Here is a 24518-nt window from a genome sequence, read left to right on the forward strand (position 1 = left end):
CTCTTCAGATCAATGATTTTGGTCCTTCACAAATCAGAAACATGGAGCTCATTTTGGGGACAACTGGGCAATGAATTAAAGGCTAAATTATATCTGTCTCGGAGGTTGACACTGCCTCTCTCCCCTCACCACCCTGGCATGTGGTGAACTGGGGAGAAAGAGCTCCATACAGACATGCCAGCTTTACAGCATAGAACCACCCTACCTTTTATTCTCACCCATGCATCCTACATAGCATCTACAAGGAACTGATTCTCAGTGTTTCCTAATCTTTTCAATGTACCAACATGGAAAGAAGCATAGTTTGGGCCAAGTGGCACTACAGTGTTGAAGGTGCATGCCAAATTCCATTGCTAAATTTCTCTTCTCTCACCAGCCCCCCACCTCAGTTTTAGTATACAAAATAGGTTAACACAAATAGCAACTTGAAATTCTCCAGTAATATCAAATGGTCAATACATTTAGCTGAGAAATACTTAAAACGTGGTAGATTTTTGGAAAAGTGCTATTTATTTTACAATATACTAGTTTACAATGTGTATGGCACAGTGCATATTCAGTTTTTTGTTTTCATTTTTTTGAAAGTCGTAAAACATCTCATGACAAGAAGAATCAAGATTTTGGAACTCTGTTCTCATTTCCATCTTACTCACAGAAGACAGATGATGGTATGTTTACCTACCCTGTATTCATTCAGTTAACACTGTAGTAGTGGGCATGGACTTGATTAAATGGATTTACACCTGTGCAGTCTCTTTCTGGTCAGGTTTTGTGGAATCAGAAAAATCACTGAACATTCAAGCAGAATAATGCTAGTAAAACAAACATATGTCTAAAGATTCATATTTGTGGGATTATCACAGGTAACGAGCGGTTGCAGTGTCATTATAGTCTCCCTAGAATGTCAGGTACACTTTCTTTATAGCCTTAATTTTAACTGAAATCAAATAAATTTTATATTCAGTAGAATTAAATAATTCAGTCAACATATATTATAAAGACTTGACAAAAACACTGGAGGAGATACCAAAGAGAGATGTGTTGATCATCAGAGAAGATTGGAATGTGAAGGTGGGAACAGATACCGAAGGCTGGGAGAGAGTCATGGGAGGGTTTGGACAGGGAGAAAGAAATGAACGAGATGAGAAGCTACTAGAGTTTACTACGAAGCACAAGATGGTGATCTGCAGCATGAGATTGCAACAAAAGAACTGTAGGGAATAGACATGGCAATCAAATGACGGGAGGTCCAAGAACATGATAGATATGATACTGATAAGCAGAAGTTGGGCTACAGCAGTGCCACATTTTCCAAGGAGTGGCTATAGACTTGGACCACAGTCTAGTGATCACAAACATCAAGGTGAAACTCAAGAGAAAGTATAAGACACAGTTTAAGAAAAGAAGAGATGTGGTGAGGCTAGGTGAGGAAAAATTCTGGAATGCATATAGAGCAGCACTCGAAGAGAAGATTAGTAATGTGGCCACAGAAAAAGACCTAGATGAGAGAGTCAAAGGTATAGTCATGGCGATAGAAGAGGTAATTGAACAGTCTGTTCTGGAAGAAGAGAAGATCAGTAAGAAGTGGATTACACAGGGGACCCTGAATGTGGTCCAAGAGAAGAGAGCATTGAAAATCAGAAGGGATTTTTCCAAGAGGGAGAACAGCAATATAGGATGAAATGTAATGAGATAAGGAAAGTGGCCAGCAAGGATAAGGCAAAGTGGTTAGAGGAGCAGTGTGAAGATATAGGCGGTGTCTACACTAGCCCCAAACTTCAAAATGGCCACGCAAATGTTTACGCTTCGAAATTGACATGGCTCATCCCGACGGGGCTCCTTTTCGAAAGGACCCCACCTACTTCGAAGTCCCCTTATTCAAAAAGGAGCCCCGTCGGGATGAGCCGCACGGCGGCAAGCCGCGTCAATATCGAAGCGCCGTGGTCGCCCGCATGCTAATGAAGCGCTGAATATGCATTTCCGTGCTTCATTAGTAAACTTCAAAATGGCCATTTGCATGGCGATTTTGAAGTTTGGGGCTAGTGTAGACGTAGCCATAGAGAGGTATTACGGCGAATGTAAGACCAGAGGGGTGTATAAGATGATTAGGAACATTAATAGGAAGTGGCAGCTGAAGCAGGTAGTGATCAAAGACAAGAATGAAGAGGTGCTCATGAACAAGGACAAGATTGTACGGTAATTGACAAGATGTTGCACTGATCTATACAAAGCACAGTTGGACCTGAGTTTCTCAGAGAGACTGATCAAAGAACTGCAAGAGATATCTCTGCTGAGCATCGAGAATGATGTTTCAAAGGAGGAAGCAGAAAGAGCAGTGAAATGACTAAAGAACAAGAGCCCTGGAAATAAGACCACAGGATAGATTATTAAATATGGCGAAGAAAGTAGGATTCAAGAAATACACTGACTGTGTAACATAGCATGGAAAGAAGGGAAGGAATGGACAAGATGTGCTTGTGACAATTCACAAGAAAGGAAGAGCATTGGAGTGCAAGAACTACAGAACAATTGCCCTAACGAGTCATCTAGGCAAGGTGCTGATGGTGATACTGTTGGTGAAACTAAGATTGCAGATAGAAGAACATCTAGTGGACAAGCAAGCAGGGTTCAGGGAAGACAGCAGTACCATACAGCAGATATTGGCACTTAGATTGATAGTGGAGAAAGTGTGATGAAAAAACAAGAACATCTACACTTGCTTTATTGATTTTTCAGAAGTCATTTGCCAGTATAGATTAGAAGGTGACTTGGGTGGTGGTGGAGTCGTAGGGAGTGGATAGCAGACTGATACAGTTGTTGAAGGATATCAGTGACAATGCAGAGGCAGCGGTGAGAACGTGCAGAGAGTTGGAAAGTTGGTTTAGAACAAGTAGAGGTACGAGGCAAGGAGATCCGATATCAAGTATCTTCATCACACATCTAGAGATAGTGATGGACAAGATCAAGGAAGGGGTAGAAGGGATATCTGAGTACAGGCTAAGACTTAACAACTTGAGATTATTGGATTATATTGTTATCATTGAGGAAGATGAAAAACCAGCGAAAACGGTGCAGATGCTAAATGAGGACGGGAAGTGGTACGGACTGATTATCAACTTCGATAAACCAAAAAGTGGTATCGGGAGAGAAGGAAATTGGAAGAAAGATCAGTGTAGATGGGATAGAACTAGAGAACATAGAGAAGTTCACGTATCTGGAGTTTGAAGGTGATGGATGAGATCTGGGAAAGCAAAGCGACTAGCATAGGAATGAAGCTGAGTGTCTTGAAAATGTGTGTATTCAGCAGCATGTTGTACAGATGTGAGACATGGGTGATAACGAAAGATTCGAAGAGAAGAATATTGGCATTCACGAGGAGCTGTTATAGAAAGATACTGAGAACAGGATGGATGCAGAAGGTCACCAATGAGGAACTGTTTAGAAAGATAAAGCTAAAACAGAACCTACTGCAGAAGGTTATACAATGGAAGTTACAGCTATTTTGGCATATTTGCAGAATGAACAACAAATGAAAAAATCAAAAAAATGGACAGGGAAAGATAGAAGGAAATAGAGAGGCATCAGACGCCAATGGGTGCTGAGCTCATGCTTGATGAAGATGAGTCAGCATATCTGTTTACATTATTACCTGAACTCTTTTTTTTTTTTTCCTTTTAGATGCAGCAAAATTAGACAGTGATGAAGTGGATTCTGCACCAGTTTTCTCATCATCTTTTACCCTGAAACAAACAGAAAAAACGAGTAAAACAGTAGCTGCTAAAAAAGGTAAGTATCTGTATTTTTAGTATTACAACCTATTTACTGAAAGCTCTGTTTGCCTATGTAATATTTCCTGTGCAGATCCCTATGGTTAGAATTCCTTTCCTTGGTCCTAGTGGTGTATAACAAAGAATACAAACCCCTTCCACCTTCCTCATTTTCTTCGTGTCTCTCTCACTCTTCATTGTCCATTGTGATCACAGATCCTTATTCTCTCCACAGCTGGGATTAGTTTTAAAATTCAGATTGGTGTTCGTGAACTTTTTTTTTCCCCCCCATTAGAAGATCCATGACCTTAACATATGAGGTTCATGTTAGACAGGTCCAGGAGGCATTTTTGAACAGAAATAGTCATTCCAAGATGCTCATGCCTTAATCTTCTCCAGTGGGTTGAGCAAACACCTAATTTAAAGGCTCAGAGCAATTCTTAGGTCTCCTGTGGCTGTTCTTAAGAGAAACAAAAGCTAACATGAGCACAGAGGAAGAAACATCAGGATTCTCTGAATCTGGTAGAGAGTTGGAGAATAAGGTCAATTTTACTTAGCTTAATCATCTTTCTTGGATATTAGGAATGCAGAAGATAGGAGGCCTTCCTTGAAGCTTTGTGGGTGCCCCATTTGTTCCAGTGGAGATTACAGAACTGGTCTCTCTCAGAAGGCCTTTGCATGCACTGCAGTAAGAACTATGTGAGGACATTTCACCCATTCTAAGTGTAGTGTTTGGCATCTGGATCTGGTCCTATCATGGTGTTTGGATTTTCTTTAGTGCTATTAGCCAGTTCTGTGGCTCAGTAGGAGCTTCAGCTCTATCAGTCATGTTTCTGAAGGGTAACTGAGGCACAAAGCACCTGATCTCTCTGGGCAACCCTCTCATACTGGTGCTGGTGTCTCTGCTTCCCATTTTCATTTTGATCTGTGCCCCCCAGGGGGTATGTCTTCTCCTGAGCAAATTCTGCAGTGAGAAAGGATCGAGACTTAGGCGTCATTCTAACAAAGAAATTATAAGTGCATTCGTAACTGCTTTGCTAGCTTTTGGTATTGATTTAAAATGGTGAGAAATATGGTTCTCCTCCACATGATGATCAAACTAGTTGGTCCTTGCCTTTAAGTCTCTTCACAACTAACTCTGCCCCTCCTTACCTTTCTGTACTTTTCTCTTCCATGTTGTTTCCCTTCTCCTCTCCTGCATCCAGCTCATCTGCTTCTTCATGACACTGGCCTCTGTACCCAACATCATCCGTTTCACCTCCCCAAAGGTCTCATAGGCTTTCTTTTATATTACCACTCTCCCCCCAACTTTTTCATGTCCTTCCTCAAACAGAAAGATTTCTCTGCTGTGCTGTTCACTAGCCCTCACTACATTGCTGTATGATATCATACTTCTGTTATCCTATCCTTACTGCCCAGGTCCATCATCCCTTTCTTTCATCATAGCAGATGTAAACTTTTCAGGGTAGTGCATGAGACTTTTAAGGACACGCTTTATAAACATTTGTGCTTTTTGATATATAGTAACTATTTATTTGTTATGTAAATCTAAAAAAAAACCTGAACACTAGAAGAAAAATGTTTGCTTCACTAGAACATGTTTTATTTTGAGGTTAGTATTGGCAGCTGCCATAAATGTAAAAAAGAAATAGGTACTCTGTTTGGATGTCTGTACATGGATGGATGCAGACAGTAAGTTTCAGCTTTAGCATAAGAGGGATAATTTTCACAAGTATTGAAAGCTGCTCTTGCCTATTCATTTTGCTATATGAGAATCATGTGATAGTGTCTAGTTTCTTCCTCTCTGACTATAAGATATATTAATCTAAAATGTGAATTCAGCATCTTCGGTATCTCTGATTTTGTGACTAGTGAAACCAGCTTCAGACACAACACCTAAACCGAAAAAGTCTCCTAAACGGAAGAAAATGGAATTTATAAACTCTGATTCAGATTCAGAATTTGGCATTCCAAAGAAGATTCCACCACCCAAAGGTAAGGATTTTTGTACAGTGCAGTGTTAGTACATTATATTACTGTAGATGCAGATCTGTAGAATTTTATAGTATAATCTTACATTATCCTATCACCACTAAAACTCATGTTTACAAGCGTGTTGTATTAAGTGAATTGTCTGACTGACTTACTCAACTTCTTTGCATAACACAGGGCCAAGTTGAGTTTTGAAAAACACTATTTCTTCATTGTTACTGATGTTTCTTACAGGAACCTTTATTCTTTGGATACCATTTTCACTCTTGGGACTCATGTTCCCAGTAAAAGACAGACCAGACCTCTCCTTGTGTAGGTTTTGGTCCTTTGAATCAGGTTCAGTGGGAAATCAGCTTTCATCCCTCACACTATGGCCACAGTTGAATTTTATGTTATATCCACTCCTTCTCAGTTGAGAGCTCAACTCAGAAGAGTGAGCAGAATAGCCAGGGACCACATGAAAAGAGTGCCTCAGTGATGAGACATCAAGCTAATTCCTTTAAATAGATGGTAATGACAGTTGGTCACAGCCTGTAAGGTGAGTAGAGATCTCATGTAACTTATACCTCTTCAGAGAGCCTGCAACTTCAGATGTAAATGTAGAGCATTGCCCTGCCTTGAACTGAGTGCACAAAATCCAAGAGTGAGAATCCTGTGAGAAGGTAAGGCCAAAGAAGCAGAATTAAAGACATGAAACATATCAGAGTGGCCTTTTACCTTCACTTCTACCTATGCAAAATATAACTCTCTAGAATTTGTATGACGTTACACTGTTTTAGCAATAGATCTGATAGCATTCAGAACACCAAGAAATGTCACTTTAAAAAAAATCAGTAAAATATTTTCTTTCTACCAGGAAAGGGTAGGGGGTCAAAGAAAAGGAAAGCTTCTGGTTCTGAAAACGAAGGTGAATACAACCCTGGGAAGAAAATGCCCAAGTCAGTCCCCGGCAAGGTCAGTTCACAATCTTTTATTACATGGAAAGGACCAAGGTTTGACTTCTTGATAACTGGATATTTTTTTCTGTGTCACATTAAGCATTTTTACAGTATTTTGAAATATGTAAATCTGCTGTTTATAATGAACTGGGATTTTAGGTGGGTCTAGAATGCTGAGGTTATAGAAATGTTTGTTTCCAATGAGAATGCCAGAATTCTGTGTTTTTATGGTATCATAGTTTTTTTTTTTCCCCTCCTTTTTTAAAGAAATCCAAGAAAGCCTCCTTTGATCAGGATTCTGATGTAGACATCTTTCAGTCAGACTTTGCTTCTGAAGCATCATCTAAGCCACGGATGGGTCGGCCTAGAAAAGAAGTGAAATATTTTGCAGAGTCTGATGAAGAGGATGATTTTGCTATGTTTAATTAAGTGCCCAAAGAGCACAAAAACATTTTCCAACGAATATCTTGTGTTGTCCTTTTGTCCCTTCTGTCGCAGACTTTTGTACATTTGACTTATTTTATGTGATGTAATTGATGGTTTTTATTGTGTGTAGGCATTTTAACATTTTGTTCTTACACCTACAGTTTTATGATCTTTTTTACTCATTGAAATGTCATGTATTTGTCTAACTGGCTCGTAGAACTGTTTTAGGTAACTGTGCTAAAGCACACATTTTAATTGTCCTGGTTGCAAACTGCAAACCTGCTTTTTGAAATGAAGTTTAAACATTAAAAATGGAAAACTGTTAGTCTTGTGTGAAGATCTGGACTACACAAACTGCTTCTACACAGTTTTAAAATAAATATATTTTATTCTTTGCCAGGAGACTCCATGGAAAAAAGGTAAACAGTATATGAACATAGAAAGCATTGTTAAACAATCTCAATGTACAAACAGAGCCAGTGAAAGTACATCACAGACTTGCTAGAATATATATATATATATATATATATATATATATATATATATATATATATCTCAAAAAAAATCCACTAGTGCTTTAAATGAAACCTAAGAAAACTGACACTTTTTAAATTCAGTTTACAATTCTACCACTGTTTTCACTGATTCATAGTGATTTAACAAGGTCAAGAAGCCAGATTCTCTGCTCCATCTATTTTGGAAGGCCTAGTGGTAGCTCCTTGGCCACAGGCTTGTTGGGAAAGCCCAACTCCTGGACCCAGTTTCTTAAGAAAATAACTAGACTCACCAGTTCAAGAGTAGTGACTAAGCCTGTTGGTTAGCCCATGAAGTTTCCCTAATGGCTTGTGAATAAGTAAACAAAAACGTAACACTTGAAAAGTGTTTCTGCCTTTGAGGCTATCATTACTGGAAAAAAAAGTACGTTTCTAAAAAAGGTGTAGATATGTCATCAGCCAAGTAATAAACCACTTTTTAAAATGTAAAGTGACATTAACAGTGGAACAAATGACATCTGAATAATTGATCTGGCAGTTACATTGATACAGAACTCCCTTCTAGTGCAGATTTTTTGAATGTTATAGGGAAGGAGATGGAATATGAGATGCAAATTGAGGATATCAAAAAAAGCAATGACATGTTTTCATACTAACCAAATCAGAATGGCTGTTGAAATGTTCTTATCTGGACACATACAAATAGTATGTTTTTTATAAACTTGATGTGCGGATCATTTTGTATGCAAGACAAAAAAAAAAAAAAAAAAAAAAAGGAAAGCACCAAACATCCAGTATAGAAAGTAGAGCTGTACATTTGTATGCACAAAGTCATCAGAAATGTAACCACAATTTAAAATTTGAAATTGGTCTTGTTACCATACAGTCTTGGGTGTTCAGAACAGAATATAGACACTTAATTCGTTTCTTGTTGCTGATTGCTAGTTTCTTGAAATGGCTGATTTAGAGTTTCAAACAGTTGCATTTCCTAGTTTTTAAACAGCAAGGAGTAATATACTGATACATATGAAAACTTCTTGGTCCTTGTTGAGTTTTAATATAATATATATGAAGTCCAGAAACTAAGCAGCAGTAAAAGTGTTTTTTCTTGCTTTTTTCATTCCTGTACATAAAGTATTAGGAATGTCTAAAGTAATTGTAAAATGTCTTATTGCACCAGTGGCGATTGACTGACACTGCTATTATCCACTGAGCTGGGTGAGATGCTAGGACTGTGCTCTGCAGTATTTCCACTTGAGCTTGGTGTTAGTGGTTCATGTCCCTCAGAGTTCTCCAACATTTCCTGAATAAGAGGTGGCATTGATCCAGGGATTTCCATTTTCAATGTAATGACACGTTCTGCACCTTTAAAAACAAAAGAAAAGCCCCTTTTCGTTAACAGAGGTATCATGGCTGTTCATATTAAACATTACGTTTAGAAATCTCAGTTCAGGACAACAGTATTCCCATTAGGAACAGTGAAACAATTTTGTGTTTTTTCTCTTGGGCTTGATATTTTAAACCCCTTGCCTGTAATCAGTTTATTAAATATTTTGCTTACAAGAAGCTGGGGTCAGTGGTTTATGTCTTGCAAAGTTGCACAAGGTTTCGTAAGCAAAATATTTAATAAATTGTGGAAGTGCGAAAAAGCAGTATTTGACTATATTAAATGTATGAAATGTTAAAATTAGTTGTCACTGAAAAGCAATATTAGATCAATTTCTTTTGAACATTTTGTGACGTTTCAACATAAATGGTATCAGCCAATACAAACGAGATCATGGGTAAAGGGACTGACCAGCAACTATTTCTTTTTAGTGAAAGAAAACAGTTTTCAACTTCTCTTCAGAATGACCCAAATTTGTAAAACTTTATTGATCAGGAAACATTCCTAATCCTTTAATTATATGTGATGTTTAGCCTCCAATGTCTTACTGGAGTGGCAAAGGATCTAAAATATGTTGGGGCAGAATTTGCCTTTATGCACAGGGCCTGATTCAGCTCTGTTATTTTGTTGTAAAGCAGCAGTAAATGGTATAATCATGGTAAAAACAATGTGAGATCAGAATAGGGCTCCTGAGTTTGAACTTTCACAAAATTGCATTTGTTTAACAGCAGAGTTCAGGCTGATATTTTTGGAAGAGTTGCTTTATACAGATAGGCTCCAAGTATCTTCATTCATCTATTTCTAGGACTGTACCATAGCTGATTACAAAAATGGAGTAATTATTTCTAAGCCCTTCAATACTACAGCAATTTATGCAAAAGGATGATAAACAGACAGGCTTTTTGACATTTTTTAAATATGATAAACTGTACAATGCTGGGCTAGAAACTGAAAATATGAAAACATGGGTTAAATACTGACTTCTTTCCAACCTGAAGAGAAATAGAACTATGTAACATATCATATACCTCCCAAGAAAAGGTTTCTACTCTGCTAAGAAATAAAATACCCTGATAATGTTGTGTAAGGTCTGGAAACTGCATTGGCAGACCTGTGGTCAGGGGTCCTAGCACTAGGCTCTTCTGAGCTAATGGCTTTCTATAGTGCCATTTCGTTTCTTTTTTTTTTGTTGTTGTTGTTTTTTTTAAAGGTTGCTCATAAGCATATTTTGTCCAGAGAATGAGCCAGAAACTACTAATGGGATAGGAAGAATTTTACTTCTTTTTGTACAGGTTGTTCCACAATTTTATACTTAGGTTCTTTATACCTTCCTCTGACATTTCTGATATTGGCTACTATTAGATTTAAAAAAAAAAAAAAAAAGTTAACGAGAGAGGCCTTTGTGTTATCCACTCTATTTCGCATGTGGAAAGTTCTCCATGCCTGCAGCCTGACACAACAGGAGATTTCATTTCCCTCAGTACTTATATAACCCCTGATTAAACCTTACCTAGTCTGAAGTCAAGAAACGGATAACAGTACACTGGGTTTTAAAATGCTAGTACAGTAGAGATTTTTCCTAGGCATGTCAGGGTATATCTACACAGCAAAGTTATTTTGACATAGCAGCCAGTATTTTGAAATTACTGTGTGTGCATCTACACAACACATCCACTATTTTGAAATTGGTAAACCTCCCTGTACGAGGAATAGTGCCTGTTTCAAAATAGGGGGCTATGTAGCTGGAGACTAGAGCTGATCTTGAAATAAGCCATAGTCTATTCAGTGGTGCTATTTCGAAATAGAGCGTCTACACACACTAGCACCTATTTTGAAATAGCTGAACTCTATTCAGGAGTAATGCTGCTATGTAGACATAGCCTAAGGGAATAAATAAGGTCCCTTTTGACAATCCCTGTCATTTTCAATTACAGTAGTAATACAGTATAAGCATTGTTATTTGGCATACATGGCGAAGGGGGGGGGGGTGGCTGGTTAATCAAATATGCTAATTACTCAAGCTTTTTCACCAAATGCAAAATGTTTAAGAAATGAAATAACTTCAACCCTACACCCTTTAAAATTATTACTGAATACAATAATTTACTGGTCTTCTACTGCCTCAGGCTGGCAAACAAATGTGATGTCTGCAAATGCTAGTAAATGGTGTTGGATGTCTGTTGGAAATTTTCCAGTTAACTGAAAGGGAAATAGTATTGCTGTCTATGGCAGAGCCCAGTTACCTGCGTTCTCTGGATATTAAAATGCTGCATAACAAAGCTTATACTATAGATTGCTGTTGCTAGTGGGTGTACATAGGGGTGGAATTGACAAGAGGCAGGGGGTCTTGGGCTGAGCATTGTAACATCTAACTTTTAGGGGGCCTTGCCACCAAGTCAAATTTCCATCTTCAAATTAAGCATCCATGTGACCTCTACAATGGAAGGGGTTAGTTAGGGCTTAAGAGTGGGTCTAATAAAAGCTCATATGGTGGTTTGCCATTGGATTGGCATTATAGTGTCAGCCATGTGTCATAACAAATATAGAGGCAACATACTCTTAGTGTGGGTGCCAAGTTCAGAAGCTATTCACGTTGGAGCCTGGCTGTACTGTTACACAATTGCTAAACATGGACACTACCACTCAGACTGGGCAAGTTGGAGCTTTTTCTTCACAAAATACTGCCATTGTATATTAGACAAAAAGTGGACTGACATTTTTGTAATGCAGATGTTTATGGTTGTTCTGGTCTACAGACTACTAGGGTCACTTTTTGCAGATGGTGTCATATTTTTTCAAACATAGAACAAGAATGCCACAAGATGTTCCTGCAAAGTTTGACTTTGAGCTAAAATTCCACTGAGGGGCAGGAGAGACAGAGGCCCTATCACATACTGCATTCATCATCTGTTCTGATGTTGGCCTCTTGGACTGTCAAGCCTTTGGGGTCACACAGGAACAGTCCAACTGGCTGACAACTGCTATAACCAACTGTTAGCTAAGAACTGAAGGAGCAGAAGCATACCCAGCAGAGTTGTGTAAACTAACTTGTAGGAAAAAGTGGAGGAGAGAGCAGTGCCCTCAAGCATCTCCCTCAAAGGGTGCTATATCCCTAACTTGAGAGGGAGCTGCCTCCTTGGTCACTGAAATCACAGCTGAGAAGCCTCAGTCTGGAGTTGGGTGCCTAAGTCAGGTCAGTGCCCACCCCCCTCCCGTGTGTGTTTTACAAAAAGCCTAAGTGGGCAGCACTGCCTGATCTGGATCACCCTTGCTCTTTTCCTTGGTCCACAGAGAGAGAGGTTAAAACACTCTGCTTGGGCCATGTTCCTGCTACACGCTAGGCAGATAGAAGATCTGAACACAGCTATATCTCTGATAATGGTGGACATTTTCTGCAGGACTGGGCCTGAAAATCATATGCCCAAATTAGCCTCAGGCTATGCCTACCAGACTTGGGGATATCCAGTGGCAGAAATTTAGGCCCTAAGGGGACTTCATCAGTGTAAAATGAGACATGTACAGTGTTGAGTGGGGGAAGCGGGAGGGCTGAATAGGTGTTTTGAGCATCTAAATGGTGGGATGGAATTTTTGTGGATAAGAAGAGCAAACAATAACCTCCTAAACACACAGACCATATCACAATTGCAACAATGCCACTCATTTACCAGGCATGGGGGGGTTGGTGGAAGCTGGAGATAGGGGAAAGTCTGTATCCCCTCCCCCCCCCCCCCCCCCCGCAAAAAAAAAAAAAAAAAAAGCATGATGGAAATTTGTCTAACTTTGGTAAGGCTTGCAGCCCCATGCATTTCTAGCAGCAGTGAATTTCAGATGCAAGAACCCACTACAGGTTGGCTCTCCCTAGTCTGGCACTCTCAGGACCTGACCAGTCCTGAACAAGGGAGTTTGCCCAAACTATGGAAGGTAAATTCCAGAGTCTCTGCTGCTGGCCTTTGGCCTCTCCTGGGACCTGCCAGCCTCAGCTCCAAGGTTCTCCTCATGACCACTGGCCTCTAGGAGGCAGTGTTCCTGGGCCCAGACAGGCTCCTGACTCCCAGCCACTGGGACTCTCTGGTCCAGCAACAGCCATGGTCCTCCCAGTCCACAGATGTTGGACCAGAAGGGTACTACCCGTACTAATTATTTCCAATTCTCACCACCTTGTTTTTCAGCCTTGGGACAGAATGCCCCAAGTATTCCAGCTAAATAAAAGTATCTTCAGGGGAGACAGAGACCCAAGTGATCTTGGCAGTTGCTGAGCACTGACCTGGGAGAATATGCAGTGTACAGTGATACAAAACTCTAGCTTAGACAAACAAATGGTACCACTACGCTCACTGTGTGTGCCAGACTACGGCCACCAACCCACATCATTCCAGTAGTGGAAAGTAAATCTTCAATTATTCCACTTTCCAATTACAGTTCATGCACCCAAATTTGAATATTAATTACTTCCAGATACATTTAGTAGGTAAGCACGTTCTGATTACAATGCTTTACACCCTAGACAGCTTGACTGAAAACCATTTTTTCTTCATCTGCACTTGGAGTCACTCATTGCCTTTGGCAATGAAATAGAAACTAGATTTTGATTTCTGAAACTCTTGGGTTAAGGTGTCATAGTAGATTGTATGCTGCTCTAAACTGGAGCCATCAGTGTTATGACTGGTGCTCTCCTCCCAAAGCAGCTCAATAAATAAATAAAATCCAATGGTCGTCTGCTTTCCATGGCTCCATAACTTAATTTTCTGCTGTCTTATTTATTCTTTCATTTAGGCTATTTTACAAATTTCTAATGAGCAGTAATTTGTGCCTTTTACAATCCAGATTTTAATCAGTATAGGTTACACTAATGCTGTATGGTATTGTAGAATATGCCTGATGAGCAGACTTCTTTGCCAATTGTGATTGGCACTATTTACCATGAGATGCTGCTGAGCCAGTGGCTTTAGAGTGATACCACTTGTTCAACGGGCCTGTGGGTCACTGCTCTTACTCCCTGAGCTCAGAGTCTTGAAGTGCTGCATAATTCAGTCAACCTGGTGGAGGAACCCTGACAGCCCCTGCAGGTGATAGCTTAATCCTTACACTAGAGTACAAAGCTTAGTGTAGTTCCATGGTAGTTAGTAGAGACAGTGTAAAAAAACTTAGCTGAAGTGATGCAATTGACAGGGTGAAGCATTTTATAGAGCTTTAGATGTCTTTGTCTACCTATTCATATGCAACTATTATCAAAGACGTTCACCATCTCAGAGTTAATCTCTGCATATAAAGTCCCAGATAGCAGTAGTGGCCAAAAACATTGCCTTTTTGTTTTAGCTAACCAAGCAATTACTTCCTTACATCTAATGTGCACACCTTGCCATGGTCATTTGCACCTTAGATCTTGTAAGGCTTAATTACTACAACACATTCTAACTTAGGCCATCCTTGAAGATTATTCAGAACCTGAACAAGTACAGAATGTTTGCCTGACTGTTGAGTGGCACAAAAAAAAAAAAGACAATGAAGCTTCTTAAACTTTCAGAAATCTAAGAGAAACTATTTCAGGTGTGCTGTTGCTTCAGTTCCAGGAGCACTTATTCTCTAAATCCTTTTGACATTAGGCATGTTTGGCGTATTTGATTGCATATATAAAAAAAACTACCACTGTGTGCAGCTCTTTCTTAGTTTGGTAATTGCTTCTGTGCAGTGCAACAAGCATTGCCTTCTACTGTATATTTCTTCAAATGAAGGTTGCTTTCATAGAGATGCCCTTTTTTCCACCTTGACAGATATCTAATTCTCAAGACACACAGATCTGTTCTCAAGGAGGAACTTGAATTCTATGGTTAAAAAAAAAAAAACCCAGGTAAATGGAGCTGCGACAATTTTCCAGACGCACATTTAGGAGACTGGGTGACCTTTCCTAAACATTTTTGTAGCGTTGTATTGCTACAAGTTGCTTTTGTAAATTTAGCCGGATAAACAATTAACTTTCTGAACTTCATGAACAAATTATGAGCTTTACTAAACTATAGTTTGAGGAAGATTTTTGAGGACCACTTCTGCTTTTAACTCTAGTCCTGGAACAGCCCCTCTAGAAAGAGCTTTCAATGTGCATCCATCCATTAAAGCTAACCTCTCATTTCAGCATATACAGCTCACTTCTCTACATAAAATTAATTTTAACCTCTAACTCTAAATCCACGTGGTCTTAAGTTATGGCAACTTAGATTTTAATTGAAAGCAAGTATATTAAGATGTTTAAGATGCTAACTTTTCTTGGATCTGATGGAAAAAAAAAGTCAAGAGGCCTGCTGTCAATTACAAATGCAGTAAGTTGTTTTTTTTTAAGTCAGTATAATGGGTTCTGTTATTTTACATATAGAAACTTCGCACCAAATCTAGCAGATTAAAGAAACCTTACACTGATTTTGGGATCTGCAAACGAGAGAAGCTGCAAACTTTCAAGAAAGAAGAATGTTTACCATTAAAAAATGGGGCAGGCAGTGCAATGGGTCAGTAGGCTAACTTCAAACTGGAGATTTATGGTCTGCCTCTGCTCTCGCATTGGTGTAAGTCAGGTGTTAGTCAAATGAAGTCAATGCACTTAGACCTATGTAAAGCTGATGAGAGAGGTTTGAGAGCTCCAGAATCAAAGCCTGACACTGAATGCAATCGTACTTAACAAGAGGTGCCAGTGCCAAAGCAGTGCAGCCTCTGTGTTCAGGACTAGAGTGAGCTTAGTGCAGGATGGCTCATGGGGTGTAGAAGGAGTGATGTTGGAGAAACATGCACTTGTTTGTACATTACTCCTTTTCAGAGACAGCTGCTATAGAGATCATTCCCACTTGGAACCATGGTGCACCAAATGGCTTAGGAGTCAGCCCTCTCCTGAGCACTAAACAGAGATCTTGCCTACAAGAAGAATGCAACTCACAATAATTACTAGTAAGTGGGGAAATGATTGTGTCCCTGTGAGATGTATTTATTCTGTCTGGCAGCCCCACTAAAATGTAAAGTTTCTCAGATATTGTCAGTAAGTAAGTTGTGAAAAAAACTGGGTAGCTTGAACTAGATGGGCTACATTTCTAAAGTTCAGTAATGTTTGGATACAGAAATCTATATCAGACCTTTGCTTTGGGGAATTTTGCATCTGTTAGATTTTGATGCTACCTGGAAAACAGATTTTCTACTTGAAAACAATATACTAGTGACGTACTAGTTCAATTAGGATACTTCCAACTAGAAAGAAAGGGGTTCAGCTCTGAACTTCTGCCCCAAAACTGCTGCACACTATCTGACTGGAGCAAATCTGAGAGCTGGGATTGAGGTTCATAAAGCATTTATCTTTGGTCCCCGGGAGGTTCCTACCAATCTTCAGGAGCAAATGGTGGAATTGATTAGTGCTGGAGGTGATCTTTTTCTTTAAGCCTTGTCGATAGGACAAGTACATTAGATTGGTGCCTGGTTTAACTCCTAAATAAGTGACAGCTGGATGAAACAGGAATAGACAATCTTCAACGCAGATTGTAAGAGATTGATTGGCTTGTTGATTGTTCAGGTGGAAGGTTGTGGCCACTGTCTTAGTCTCATCTAATAGAAGTCTCCATTGATGAAGGTAAACGGCCAGCAGATTCATGTCTTTGATATTATGTAAATTGTTACCCACCTCTCGGAGACAGATATTGTCTACAGACCCATTGGCCTTAGTTTTTGGTTGGTCAGTAAAGTGACTATGTTGTAAAGGAGAGACGCTAGAATGAATCCTTGTGGTAGTACATCGCAGAGATGTCTAAGATGGCTAGCTTTGTCTCCAGCTTGAAAAACGAACCTCCAGTTTGTTATCCTTTTCGTCACATAATGCAGCAGGGGCTAACAGGAAATAGCCTGCAAGAACTTGGTAGTCATCCCACACTGACACACTGATCCAACAGAATAATGCCAACTTCTTTGCCCTTCTTGAAGACATCCTTGATGTCTTATGTTAAATGAGTTACTGCACCATTAGTGCCTGAGCCACAGATTAATGTTTAATTTATGTGTTGGCTTAGATCGCTCAAAAAACTTTGACCAGATGTCATTTTACTATTCAAACTGCATGGGGTGCTACATCAGATGAAAATGATCTGATTTACACAAGACTGACAATGGTTCCAGTAGGCATAAAAACCAGTGCACATGTTTTATCAGATCTGCCTGCTTCCAGAAGAAAAAGCATACACCTTCTGATCTGTGATGATGGACTTTGTGACATCCTTTTTCTGCAACTGTTCATACACTCAAATTTAATGCTGCTGGCTTAGTGCCTATTTCAGATGAACAATGGCATATCTGGACCAACAGCTACATCCTTGCAGTATGGATGCAACTCTGGACTACACGTGCTGATGAATTTCAGAAGCTCTGGCTTACATCCACCTATTTGCAACCTAAGACACAGATCCTGAACTAGATGGGTCACACAGTGGCCACCACAAAAGAGAAATGTGGCTTATCAGCTCATCACCCTTGATGCAGCAGTTAGATGGTTGAACTATCTACATAACTTGTGAGGCACATAAGAGATTAACAAAGACCAGTTCAGAGACAGAGGTTCTGATTTTAAAATGACTGGCAAACAGCTCCTGGTGATGGATTATTTCATACCTGCCCCATCTTTACCCAAAATTTCATTTTCAGTAGAAACTGCATGATAATGTTAAATCAGGGGTGCATATCTACAGGATGTCTCTGTACAAACACAGATAAGAAGAATTACGGATTTCCCCAAAAAGAAAAATAAAAGAGGGTTGGGGGTTGTTTCCTAAAAAATCTTAAGTCAAATTCTACCTGCCAGTTTCCTCCAGACTGCAAACCTGACACTGTGATAGTAAAGGTGTCACGGCATACTTGGCATACTATACCTTTTGCACTGATACTACGAAGATCTGTGATTTTCATTAAGATCTTTGGAAACATGTGAGGCTTGTTGGGTCGTCTTTTTCTGATATAAATTTTCAGTGCTTCCAGCAATGGCTCCTGTAGCTTATCCACTTTTGCTGGTTCTTCAAGGTCCTGGCGGTCTAGAGAGAATAAAAACTCTGCCATTTGTATAAATCTAATATTTACACACAAGCTTCAAATAACAAGCCGTTCTTCCATGATCTTGTCTGAAACTCTGTACATCTCCCTCATTTGAGTTCACTCCTCTTTCACCCCGACCTCACTAGCTCTCTTCTTTCAGACATCCTTTTGTCTCAAGAGAACAAGCTCGGAGTCTCCTCATATCTTACTCATGCTGCTTCTCAGTTATTACAGTGTGCAAAACCCTTACAACTCTGCTTCCTGTCTCTCTTGCCACAGGAGACGAGTATGCTGCTAAATGTACCATTTAGAATTAATTTTGTGTGTTTGTTTTTCTAATGAGAGTTAATGTTACTCAGCTAAGTTAGAAGGTTATAGGATCACTAGTTCAAAAGCAAATTACCTTCACACCTCAGCAGATGGCAGCACTAGCCTGAATGAGGACAAATGTCACCTGAAACCACTATGGGTTCTGATTTGCCCCTACCACAGTACACTGAAGATGATGATGTTTCTCAGTGACCAAACAAGTTCTTTTTGCTGGGTTATGCTTATATATCGGTATCTGTATCTATATCTGTATCTATATCTATGCACACACACAAAGCTCTGGGTATATTAAAGGAATACCACCAGTTTAATAATCACACTTCTGTCTCAAAAGCTTTACGAGCTGTGGGTGTGGGTAACACCTAAGAGCACTACAGCTGAAAGAAATAAGTTGGCGGGGGGGACTTTGTTTGCTATGTATATTTGACAGTCCTTCGCATATGGTTTGAATTTATCCATTTCTCCTGCTTGTGCCAGAGTTTTACACAGTAAAAAAGAGAGGGAAAAACATTATCTGAAAAAGAATAGCAAATTTTGGCTCAGGTTTTGGTGTAGTATTCAAAACTACTTTTTTGAAATCGACTAGATTTCAATTTGACACAATATGTTTTTCACATATGTCATAACCCAAGAAATCAAGTCAGCACCACTAGTGTACATGTGTGAGTAAAATCTGGTTCATAATTACAATTTTATAAAGGAGGATTGAGACCAGGGTCTGTGCACATGCCCCTGAATGTATATGCTTATTTACAGACAGCAGGTGGCTAAAAACAATTAAAAATCTCTCTTGCACAGAAAATAAATTGTTAGCTTATTTTGTGTGTACATCATATCACATGTGGTTTACAATAAAAAATGACGCTGGGATATGGTAAGGTTGCGACATTTGCAACTTTAACATTCGCAAATTCAATTATCCACGTGCGGGAAGATCGCCTGGCTGCACCGTGGCAGTGGTGGCTGGAGCTGAGCCGGTTCCCTCCCTTCCCCCTTCTGGGAGCCATCTTTCTGCAAGACAAGGCCTCGTGGAGCTGCAATGCTGTCTGGCAGAACGTGGAGGGTTACATGCCAGTGGCTAGGGACACTTGAATTCGGGAAAGTTCCAGACACAGTAAACCCTGGAGATGCATGCATGCACATACTGTGGCAGAAGCTCCAGCCCCAGCTCCTGACAGGCACAGCTCTACCCTGGGGATCGGGTGGCTGGGTCGGGGGAGGCTGCCTCAGCATTTAGGATTCCTGTGCACAGCGGCCCAAGATATCTGAGGTGCCCGCCCTGCTTGTGCCCTTGCTCCGAAGCCCCAAGCTGCTCTAGCGGGGATGTGCCAGGTGCTCACACGTGCGTTGGGCTGGGGAAGCCACTGTCCTCTGCCTGGCTCCTGAGCTCACTCATTCACAGTCAGCAAGTGCGCCCGAGCCCTTGGCTGCTGCTGGAACTAGGCGATTCCCTTGTCAAGGGGGAGGGAAGGAGCAGCTCAGCTCCAGCTGCTGCGGGGCTCAGCGATCCTCTTGTCAAGGGGGAGGGAAGGAGTGGCTTAGCCATCAAGATTTCTGACTTCTCCATGGGAGTTTGTGGGGGTTCTTAACACTGAACTCTCATGAATGCTGAGCCCCTACTGTATATCCTGAGGTTCTCCCTCTCAGTCATAACTCCTGGAGATCTACATAACTGTGTTAAGACTACAAACTTTGGACAAATGAAAATCCCTGACTGTAACTTTCTTACATAAATTAATATATTACTTAGTTATATAATTATTATATAATTTAGCAATGTAAGGCATTCGGAAAGGAGAGATGCAGAAGGATTCAGTCTTTGAAAAAAAAGTATCCAAATTTACACTGTACAGTACCTCCACAAATTAAGCAGATGGCACTAAGTAGACCTGTTTCTGTGTCATCCATTTCCAAAGGCAGGAGTTGGTTGGCAAATGTGAACACTAGGTCAGTTAGTGGACCAAATCCAGCATTGTGCATCTGAGTTCGGTTTAGGGTAAGGCCATCTGAAAACGTCATAGTGTCTTGCTCTGGTGTGTATCTTGTGCAAATCCTAAGGATCTGTGGGAGGAAGGAAGAAGAATGAAAATTTGACGTGTTCATTTGGGAAGAGAGTTGTAATGAGAAATCATGAGGCTATAGTATACATGCCCCCCCCCCAAATATTTATTGCACACATCTGCTAACTTTATGCGTTGCTACTATAATTCATTATTACAAAGTGCCTGGAGAAAAAATAAACATGCCCCGTTTTCACTCTGCTAAATGTTTAAAGCAGAAGTTAGCAATTTTCTAAGCCAGTCAAAGTCTCCAGTGAATTCCCATTTAGCCAAAATGATCAAAAGACGTCTGTTCCCAAGAGCTGTGTAAGTCGGTAACATCATCCTGATGAGTATCAGAGAGATAGCTGTGTTAGCCTGTATCTTCAAGAACAACAAGAAGTCCGGTGGCACCTTATAGACTAACAGATATTTCTAAATATCTGTTAGTCTATAAGGTGCCACCAGACTTCTTGTTGTTCCCCATTATCCTGATGATGGTTGCACAACAAACCTCTGGTACCTACTACCAGCCTAAATGGACAGACCTGTTTCCTTGTAATGCTGGCTCCTGTCTTTGGTCCTATGATAATACCATGTCAACCTTGTGTTTGGGCTCATCCACATTTTAGTGCTTTTTTTTGGCTCTCTTCTATATGATGGCTTCAATTCCAAGTAAATTATCAGAAATATTGTGAATGAGGCACGACAAAATCTTTCCTAAGCCTGTGTCCTCTGCTTAGGTTCTGTAGGTTTACTCGGAAGTGTAAGGCCATCCACAGCTGTCTCTCAGCGAGCAGAACATTCCATTGTAGGATGGGGAGGATTTGACACAGGGGAGCAAACATGCAGACAAAACATTTAGAATGCCCTGCATTCGATTAGTAGTGCTGCTAAGGGCAACTCTATGCTACTGGAGAGACACAGTCAGTAAGTAGGTGCCAGACATTTCTTAAGAGATTGAAAGAACTCGTGTCAATCGAGACAAAATGCTTACATGTAATCATGCCATGGATGGTATGGATTAATTCAGGGGTCAGCAACCCCTGGCACCAGTGCCAAGAGTGGCACACAAGCTGATTTTCACGGACACGCGAGGTGGGAGCTCAGCCCTGCCCCTCCTCCCCCATGCAGCCAGGAGTTTTCTCAAACCCATGATGCTGTAGATGAACAAAAGACCAGCTAATGCTACCAACCACCACCACCTAAATGGTGAAGCTCTGCATCTTCATCACATGAATTCAAAATCTCTATGGTGAGAAACAGGTTACATTTTCAGGGCTTTACTTTTAAAGAACAAATAAAAATATAATTGATCACCTGGCTAAGCTCTTATATTCTTTGCCTTCACAATGCTACTTAATCAAGGCTTGATTGCATCTATTTCCTGTACAGCCAGCTTGCTTTGTTAAAGAGACCAAAAAAAAATACAAATACAAATACAACCTAGCACAGAGAGATTTTTAATTATTTCTATAGCTACAGAAGCCCTTATTCAGAAGTCCTCAAATACTTGGCTGCTAATCAATCTGCGGTTGGTTCTTTCATCTGTGCCTGGCAATAATGTTCCAAATAAGCGTGGAGAGAATCAGGAGGGAATGACATTTCAGAGACCTACAGGGAAGTTTCTCTCTGTCTTCTTCAACTACCTATAAAAGCCCTGATATGGTATATTTCTCGATAAGGTTCGTCCCCTATATTTGGTCTTCACCCACAGTCTGGGCACACATCAAAGTATTACAAATAGCACGCAGTGCTGTAGCACCTTAAAGACTTAACAAATTTACTTATGAGGTAATGAGCTTCGTGAGTAAGACCCAATCCGAGAAAGCAGGTTTTACCCACGAAAGCCCATTTCCTAATATATAAATTTCTTAGTCTTTAAGGTGTTACAGCACTGCTTGTTTTTTTTGTGATGCTACAGCCTAATACAGCTACCCCTCTGAGTCTATCCAAGTATTCAGAATTTGGGCTGAGGGCATGCGTGTGTCAGAATTAAATATGTATTTCTCAAAATTCCTTTTTAATCAATGATCAAAATAGGCATAAAGGCAAATAGGCAACACAAACCATTCGGACTAATTCATGGCATTTCTAACACTTTGCTGTCCACAAACTCCCTCCAAGGTAAATGTTCAAAGCTGGGGTGGTAGGTCAGCCGGTCTGTATCTTTACAGAAGAATGGGTACTAGTCCATTGTTTAGGTCAGGATTAATATCAGATAATAACATACCACATGCTTATATTGCCATTAAATAAAGATGGGCAAATCATCCTTTACATTTTCATTCCCCAGGAACATATAATACCACATTTTGCTCTACTAGGACTCCCCAGTTTCCTGCAGCTTTTTTGTCAATGATTTGTTTTCTTAATCTTTTTTAAGACTGAGATAAAATGAACTGCTGAAGGATCAAGGACCTTGACACACCTTAACCCAGTGGCATGTAGAAAAAAACAAACATCTATTGCTTACCAGAGCATGCTGCTTGTTACGATTGTGATGTGCTTTGCTCCTTGGACCATGGATTGCAGAGGTGGAGAAACCTTATCATAGCCATCACAGCTATCTAGTGTTCGCCTATGCTGATGCTATTTGGGAACACTGAATTTCAATAATCAGAGGGGTCGCCATGTTAGTCTGGATCTGCAAAAGCAACAGGGGGTCCCATGGCACCTTATAGACTAACAGAAATGTATGAGCATAAGCTTTCGTGGGCAAAGAACCGCTTTGTCAGATGCAAGTCTTATAAGGTGCCACATGACCCCTCATTGCTTTTGAATTTCAATAAAACATCTAGGGGTATAACTGCTTTGCAAGAGCTGCAGAAACAACAGCTGTACCCCAATATGCCAGTGGCAGTCAGATTTCCAACTTTCTGACTGGCAATTTTCAGAGTTCAGTTCTTTTTAATCTGAAGTTGCAAGATCATTTACGAAGTTAAGCTATAGCCCAAGCCCTTTTTTCTCGTACCACCACCTTAAGATGGGACACAGAGAGGGGTTAAATGACATGGTGCTCAAAATACTTGAACGCTGTCCACATTACTGCTTCCATCATTGGTGCCAGAGAGCTGCATCAGTACAGCATTATGCATCCAGCCATGGAGGTGGCTTTGTCAGTGGCATTCTTGACCATGTGACAGAGAAGGGGCACCAAAACAGTGGCACAGCTGAAGCTTGGATGAATCTCTTCTACAGTGCGGTAGCCGTGTTAGTCTGTAGCTTCGAGAACAACAAGCAGTCCTGTGGCACCTTGTAGACTAACAGATATTTTGGAGCATAAGCTTTCGTGGGCAAAGATCCACTGTGTCATATGCATGAGTGGGGGGCTGGTTTCAGACAGGTATTTAAAGAATGGGGTCCCAGTAAGAGGGAGGGCCAGAGCTGACAAGGTCTATTCAGCAAGGTGGAAATGGCCCATTATCAATAGTAGGTATCAAAAGAGGAAAAAACAAGTCAGATCCCTTTTACTGGGACCCCACTCTTTAAATACCCCTCTGAAAGCAACCCCGCCACCCACTCATGCATCTGATGAAGCAGGTCTTTACCCACAAAAGCTTATGCTCCAAAATATCTGTTAGTGTATAAGGTGCCACAAGACTTCTTGTTCTTCAGTGCATCCATCTTGACTGGAGCAACCAGCTATCAGATTTCTTTCAAGTGCCTTCTCCCATTATGTTTTATGATTAAACCATGGGACAGGTAATTTAAAACACTGAAGTGTGGATGGAGTACATGTGCCCTTCATGCAGGATGGAAAAACAAAAATGGCCTTATGTAATCCTAACTGAATCCTTTCTTCAGCAAATTCCTTGACAACTAAATATCAAGCTTAGATTCACAGCAGAACACACAAGGAATGTCAGTATGTTCAGCAGTGCCAGTGTGATTCTTCCCTGTGCTTTATGAGAACTGGGTTATAAATAAGACTATGCATGTCTTGAAGATGCTTTAGACAAAACAGACCTTGTGTAACCTATTAATTTTAATGTCACAATCTTGTGGATCTATACACTCTATTTTTGTGCATGTATCATTCATGGATGTGAAGTCAGAACGATGAAGTGTGGATCTGTTTATAATTCTAAATGTGTTAA

General features: G+C 40.3%; 2 protein-coding genes across 4 annotated transcripts in view; one reads left to right on the forward strand and one right to left on the reverse strand.

The window, feature by feature from the left end:
- Nucleotides 1-7517, forward strand: part of TOP2B (DNA topoisomerase II beta) — a 113330-nt gene extending 105813 nt beyond the window's left edge. For both annotated transcript variants that reach the window (XM_074984442.1, XM_074984443.1), the window contains 5 exons: nucleotides 586-668; nucleotides 3679-3786; nucleotides 5640-5762; nucleotides 6616-6713; nucleotides 6965-7517. In XM_074984442.1, the coding sequence (XP_074840543.1) occupies nucleotides 586-668; nucleotides 3679-3786; nucleotides 5640-5762; nucleotides 6616-6713; nucleotides 6965-7126 (574 nt within the window). In that variant the 3' untranslated portion in view covers nucleotides 7127-7517. The remainder of the gene's footprint in view (nucleotides 1-585; nucleotides 669-3678; nucleotides 3787-5639; nucleotides 5763-6615; nucleotides 6714-6964) is intronic.
- An 843-nt stretch (nucleotides 7518-8360) lies between these two features.
- Nucleotides 8361-24518, reverse strand: part of RARB (retinoic acid receptor beta) — a 342130-nt gene continuing 325972 nt past the window's right edge. The window contains exons 6-8 of one of the 2 annotated variants that reach the window (XM_074984445.1): nucleotides 20236-20440; nucleotides 17890-18048; nucleotides 8361-8982 (exon numbers count right to left, since the gene is read on the reverse strand). In XM_074984445.1, coding sequence (XP_074840546.1) covers nucleotides 8786-8982; nucleotides 17890-18048; nucleotides 20236-20440 — 561 coding nt within the window. In that variant the 3' untranslated portion in view covers nucleotides 8361-8785. The remainder of the gene's footprint in view (nucleotides 8983-17889; nucleotides 18049-20235; nucleotides 20441-24518) is intronic. The other variant, XM_074984444.1, reaches the window with a different exon arrangement.

This window comes from Carettochelys insculpta, chromosome 2 (assembly GCF_033958435.1).
Source record: "Carettochelys insculpta isolate YL-2023 chromosome 2, ASM3395843v1, whole genome shotgun sequence".
NCBI lineage: Eukaryota > Metazoa > Chordata > Testudines > Carettochelyidae > Carettochelys > Carettochelys insculpta.